The sequence below is a fragment of the Triticum aestivum genome, chromosome 6D, assembly GCF_018294505.1.
Source record: "Triticum aestivum cultivar Chinese Spring chromosome 6D, IWGSC CS RefSeq v2.1, whole genome shotgun sequence".
NCBI classification, from domain to species: domain Eukaryota; kingdom Viridiplantae; phylum Streptophyta; class Magnoliopsida; order Poales; family Poaceae; genus Triticum; species Triticum aestivum.
In genome coordinates, this window is record NC_057811.1 from 42,261,817 (window position 1) to 42,267,462 (window position 5,646).

Genomic DNA, 5,646 nt, shown 5'->3' on the forward strand with positions numbered 1-5,646 from the left:
GTGCATCTTCTACGATTTTGCGTGCTGATCAATTTGATTCACACTTTGACTTAGTCTTGATCAACCTTGCATCATGTCTTCTACATGACCAATCTTTGGATAATTCCTTGAATAACACCTTGGTCATCTCATAAACTCCTTGAAACCAACACATGGACTTTAAAAAATGTCTATGGACAAATCCTTCGAATATAACTCAAGGCAACCATTAGTCCATAGAAAATGTCATCAATTACCTTCCACACATGGGGGCACCATGCTCTTTCACCAATGAAGCAGTATAGCTTGTACATGGCCAACATGTCGAACTGGTTTGTTTGTGACCAAACAACAACAAAAAGTCAAGTACATATTTGTCACAAAGTACTTGATTAGTACGGAAAGCTAGGGATTTTCCATCTACATACTCCCTTCGACTCCAAAAGGTGTATATGTGTTAACCATCTAAATTTGTGCTCTGACTATCAATTAATCAAATAATATGTTGTTTATGTCACACAAATTGCTACTATTAGATTTTTTTACTAAATACACTTTCAAATTATGATTTTGTAATCGTTAACTAAATATTATACGAGATGTTTTTGACCAAAGCATGAATTTCTATAATTGTGGGGTAAAGTAGGGATCAACAACTGGTATGCATTGCAAATAGATTGGATCAAAGATTTGATTCTACATAAAGGTCCTCGCGTGCACCCGTAAGCACACTAGATCCAACAAAAATGGCACCACCTTCATGATCTCTCCCAACCGATTCCCAACCTTGTTTCCATAATGTCCCGTGGAAAGAACCACCTATGTTGACCATGATCCAATCTTGAGGTGGTGGCCACCACTTGACTACTCAGACTTCTTGTTGAATCGGTATCCTCCAAAGGAATTCCTTCCTAGCAACCACCATTGTTGCTCCTGCAACAGAAAGCAGCCGTGGCCATAGACAATTGGGCCATGACTCCGGTAAATCCATTCAATGTGTTCTTATGCGTGAAGCAGTGGCGGAGTCAGATCGAGGACAAAATGGGCCATGACTCACCCAACCCATCAAGGAAACACGATGGTGATAGATCTGGGCTATGAAGGTAGAATTTGTAAGGTAACTTTTAGGCCGGCCCTTCCGCTCAGCGAATTGCTTATAGCTCCACCGTTGACGTCAAAAGGGCATGTTAGCGGTCAGATGAGGAGTGCCGTCCAAAAAATATACCTTAAACGATGCATTCATGCATAATTTCTCGGATGACCCAAGCAGACAACCACGACACCACCGAAGCAGCAGAGCTTGTACACGTCCGGCACAACCCAACTGGTTTGTTTGAGGCCAAACGACAAAAAAGGAAGTCATTATTACATACTTCTTGCAAGGTGCTTGGTTAGTATGGAAGGCTAGGGAATTTCCGGTTACATTACCCCCTCCCCGAGTGCAAAAAGAGGATATATGTCAACCATCTATCAGTTAATCAAATATTCCGTTATTTATGTTACACAAAATTGCTAACATTAGATTCGTACTAAAAAACGCCTTCGGATTAATATTTTGTAATCGTCGACTAAATATTATACGCGACATTTTTTATGAAAAGTTCTCAAAAGAAATAATTTTTTATGAAGCATGCATTTTGTGAGTCAAACTGCCCTCTTCTTTTAGAGCCGGAGCTCCATCATGCAAGAATGAAAAATAAAAAAAACGAGAGAAAACCTTGAAATGTGCACAGGAGTGAAAAAAAGAGAGAAGAGCGTGAGACACGTAGAAGAAGAAGAGGAGGAGAAAGAGGAAAGACAGGCGGAGAGGCAAGAGTGCCTAAAAATCTGGCGGCGTGGAGGCGGAAACAAACCCACCAAACCACCACAAACCCCCCATCCCGCACGCCAGGGCCCACCCGTCATACGCACCGCGCGCCGGGCGGGCCCCACCTGTCATCCGCCCCACGCGGCGCCCCTCATCCCCGCGCGCGCCGCGCCACGTGGCGGCACGGGACGCCCCCTCCCCGCCCCGCTGCGCTTCCTCGCTATTAAACCAAAACAACCGGGCCAATCCTCCGCCTCCTCCCCTGCTCTCGCCATCGCACGCCCGCGCAGAACCCACCCAAGACCCAGCCCCTCGCTCGCTCGCTCGCCCGCCGAGATCCATGGCGGCCGCGGCGCGGGAGGGGGAGTTCAGCGAGCGCGAGCTCGAGGTGGCCGCCATTCTCGCCGACCTGCCGTCCATCGTGCGGGCCTGCAACCGCCGCCGCCGCCAGCAGGAGAAGCAGCAGCAGGCGCGGCCGGAGATCCCCTCCTGGGGCCGGCGCCGGCCGCGGAGGGCCCCGGCGGCGCCGCCGGCCGAGAAGCCCGCGGCGGCCGGTGATGACGAGAGGAGCGAGGGCGTCGCCAGCCCGGACACCCCGCTCGCCTTCCCGGAGGACGACGAGCACGCCGAGGCCGCCGCCGCGGCGGCCGTGGAGGACGCGGCCAAGGCCACCGCGCAGGACAAGGTGAGCCGCCGGGCCGCGAGATCTGCGCCCGCCCGCCTCCCTCCGCCAATCCGGCCCGCCTCGATTCCGATTTCTCGCTCCTCGTTGACGTCTCCCTCTGTTCAGTGGGCGCAGGAGCAGCGCGGCGTGGTCGCGAGCTTGTCCCACGAGAACGCCCATCTCCTAAAGGTCCGTGACGGCCTCCGCCTTTTCTTTTCCTCCTCCTTCGAGCTGTCTCTTTTTTGTCGAATTACGTGGGGAATCATTGCCGATCTCGTCACGCGCCCTCCTCTGCCCCCATGGATTGGACGGATTAGCTCCGGCGATTTATTTCGAAATAATCTCGATTTTATTAGCCGTCTTGATCGCAAATCGGAAGCACTGTTCCTCTAACACTGTTCCCCACTCACTGGTGAATCCAACAGCAAATCGAGGACTTCAGGGCCCGGCTGCACACCTCGCGGAGCACCAACGACAGCCTCAAGCAGATTCACCAGAGCAAGGTGATGAGTTCAGTGATTTCCTGTTTTCCTTGCGGTGGACTCCCCGATTCAATCCGCCATTGACCACGCGAAGCTCCTGCTTTTATTTACTTCCTGTTTTCCGCGGCTTCCTTTCCTGGATTGGACGGATTGGGGGGCCTCGTGTCGCTCGCTAACCGCATTGCACGAACTTGGCAAATGAGGCTAACGCGGGCGCCACGTGTCTCTCTTCTGCAGCACAAGAAGCGGCACCGGCCGGAGGAGGAGGAGGAGGGGCATAGATGGAAGCTGCCGCAGGCGCGCGCCGCCGACCGGCCGGCGCTGGACCTCAACGAGCCGGCGGAGGCCGACGCCGAGGACGGCAGGCCGCCGCAGACTGCCGCTCTGGCGGCGGCGCAGTGGGTCCACCGAGGGCACCACCAGCAGAACCAGCAGCAGCAGCTGATGCAGATGCAGCACAAGGCGGCGCGGCGGCGGCGGCAGGAGATCCGGCGGGCCAAGGCCGCGGCGGGCAGGACGCGGCGGCAAGGATAAGGATAGAGCGCGGCGGGGCCACAACAACGGCCAGCGCAATGTCGAGATTTTTTTTTCAGTTTGAGGCGTGCTGGTAGCGGTGTCCCCGTGCTGGATCAAGAGTGCGACGCCATTTTGGTCGGATTGGAATTTTGCGAGGTGGATTTTCCATGGACGAGCTGCGCGAGGTAGTGCTGGTGGTAGTATACTAGTATAGTGGTAGAACTCCAGCTAAGTTGTATCATCTGTTGGCAATTAGCCAACATTAATTTAAATTACAATAAACAATACTAGTGTATTACATTCATGAATACCATTATGTATTCATTATGGCGTATATGAGTGGGTTAGTGTGTTCATTCCTTTTTTACTTTTTTAAATCTTATTGGAATATGGTTTTTTTACTGATGGAATGTTTAGCACTCCATCAGCTTTGGTTAGCAGAATCAGCGTACGAAATTGCTTCACATACCAATGTTTCCCGACTGATTTCCAGACACTAACATTGCACCGTTAGATATGCTCTCCACGTTTGATCAAAGGGTGGTGGATGGCCCATCGTGTGGTCCGGGCCGTTTTGTTGCCATGCATTGACGGCTCGATTGGCTTGTCGCCCAAAATCGTGTGCAGGGTGTCGTGTGCACAGCGGCAATTTTTTACCGTGACCACACGTCGGACTCATTACGCGGGGCTTGTGATGCACTAAGACCTGTAGATAGTTTTATTAAAAGTTGCAAAGAAATATATCAAAAATATGACAGGGATACACAATAACCTTTTCTTTTTTTGCGGGGAGATACACAAGAACTGAACATATCATAAAATTTCAAAACAAAATTTGAAAACTAGCCAGAGAAACAAAAGTGATAAACTTGTTAACAATATCCCAATATGAAGCGCCGCTTACATTACGTACTGTTTAGTGTTGATTTTGTCTCTTTTTTCTTGACCTGTGTTACAATTGGGATTTAGAGTATTGTGACATGATACGTACTTGTATTATCAATGTCATGTTTGTTCAACAATTCTTTGAACATTTTAAAAGTATTTATGGGAGTTGGGTGCCGCGCACACCATAAGCCCCTGTACACGCAAGAGGTGGGTGCTCCACACCCCTATATGAACATTAAGTTCAAAAAGACATTGCAAAATTTCAAAAAAAAAAAGCTAGGGTTTTGGGACATGAAACCTGTGTGCCCAATATACTTTCATGTCTAATTTCGTGAAAAAAAAATACCGAAAACGTATCCGTGGCAGAAAAAGTCAAAATTCTTATGTATAGAAAATAAACTTCTTGGATGAATTTTAGTTCAGACTGTATTTTGTTCGTCGTGGATACATTTCCTCGTATTTTTCTATGAAACTTCTATTCCCTGGGCACCCAAGTTTGAGATCCAAGATTTTATTTTTTTTTCGAATTTTCTTGGTATTTTTTAATTTAATTTCCGTATAGGGGGGTGGAGCAACTAGGTGCTCCTGTGTCCCTCCCCCCAATAGGAAGAGGATAGGGTGCTTCGCACCCCTATATGAATATTAAGTTCAAAAAACTATTGGGAAATTTCATACATATTCTGGGGTTTGGGCGTCTGAAGACCTGGGTGCCCATTCCACTTTGATGTGAAATTTCGTGAAAAATACCAGAAAACGTATCCATGGCAAAAAAGACAAACTTCTTATGTATAGAAAGAAAACTGTTTGGATGTACACCAAATACTTTCATGTGGGCCGGTAGGCTGGGTGTTCTTCAGCCACACTTGGTAGTACCCTTAAGGTTGCGCCACACCCCTAGTGCCACCAAACGATTTTTTTAAGAAAAGGCATAAAGCCCGACTTCAAATGAATGAAGCCATCAACCAGCTAGGGTATGACAACGCTAATTACAAAGGCAAAAGCCTGAAGAAAGAACTGAAAGATAACTGGCAGAGCTCGCTCACGATCAAGAACTATAGAGCAGAGCAATAAGCAATAGCGAGCAGGGCACCACCACAGCGAAACCAGGAACAAGCAGCCGAAGAGCTCGTGATAAACTAGAATAGTTGTGCAACCACAACGAGTAGACAACAAATGGGATGTCCGAGAAGAACCGGGATGCGTGGAGAAAAACATCGGCTTAGATGCCCACTGACCCGAGCCAATGCCGGAGGGGAGATCCAACCCCTATGCCCGACCCATGCCACAACACATGGACACTGTCCACCGGC

At 49.0% G+C, this 5,646-nt stretch overlaps 1 protein-coding gene across 2 annotated transcripts; it reads left to right on the forward strand.

The window, feature by feature from the left end:
- Positions 1-2,026: 2,026 nt before the first annotated feature.
- On the forward strand, positions 2,027-3,804 carry LOC123143387 (uncharacterized). 2 transcript variants are annotated; one of them, XM_044562305.1, is made up of 4 exons: positions 2,029-2,471; positions 2,577-2,639; positions 2,876-2,953; positions 3,170-3,804. In XM_044562305.1, exons 1-4 carry the CDS (start codon positions 2,127-2,129, stop codon positions 3,464-3,466), a joined length of 783 nt encoding a protein of 260 aa, XP_044418240.1. In that variant the 5' UTR covers positions 2,029-2,126; the 3' UTR covers positions 3,467-3,804. The 2 variants fall into 2 exon arrangements, with proteins under 2 accessions (XP_044418239.1, XP_044418240.1); XM_044562304.1 differs by having other exon boundaries at positions 2,027-2,639.
- The last annotated feature ends 1,842 nt before the right edge of the window (positions 3,805-5,646 follow it).

Excerpts from the sequence above, each read along its gene's own strand:
- LOC123143387 (XM_044562304.1), top strand. The coding sequence starts at position 2,127 with ATGGCGGCCGCGGCGCGGGAGGGGGAGTTCAGCGAGCGCGAGCTCGAG. Across the intron at positions 2,640-2,875 it reads AGAACGCCCATCTCCTAAAG|CAAATCGAGGACTTCAGGGC; the intron begins GTCCGTGACGGC and ends TGAATCCAACAG. Across the intron at positions 2,954-3,169 it reads AGCAGATTCACCAGAGCAAG|CACAAGAAGCGGCACCGGCC; the intron begins GTGATGAGTTCA and ends TCTCTTCTGCAG.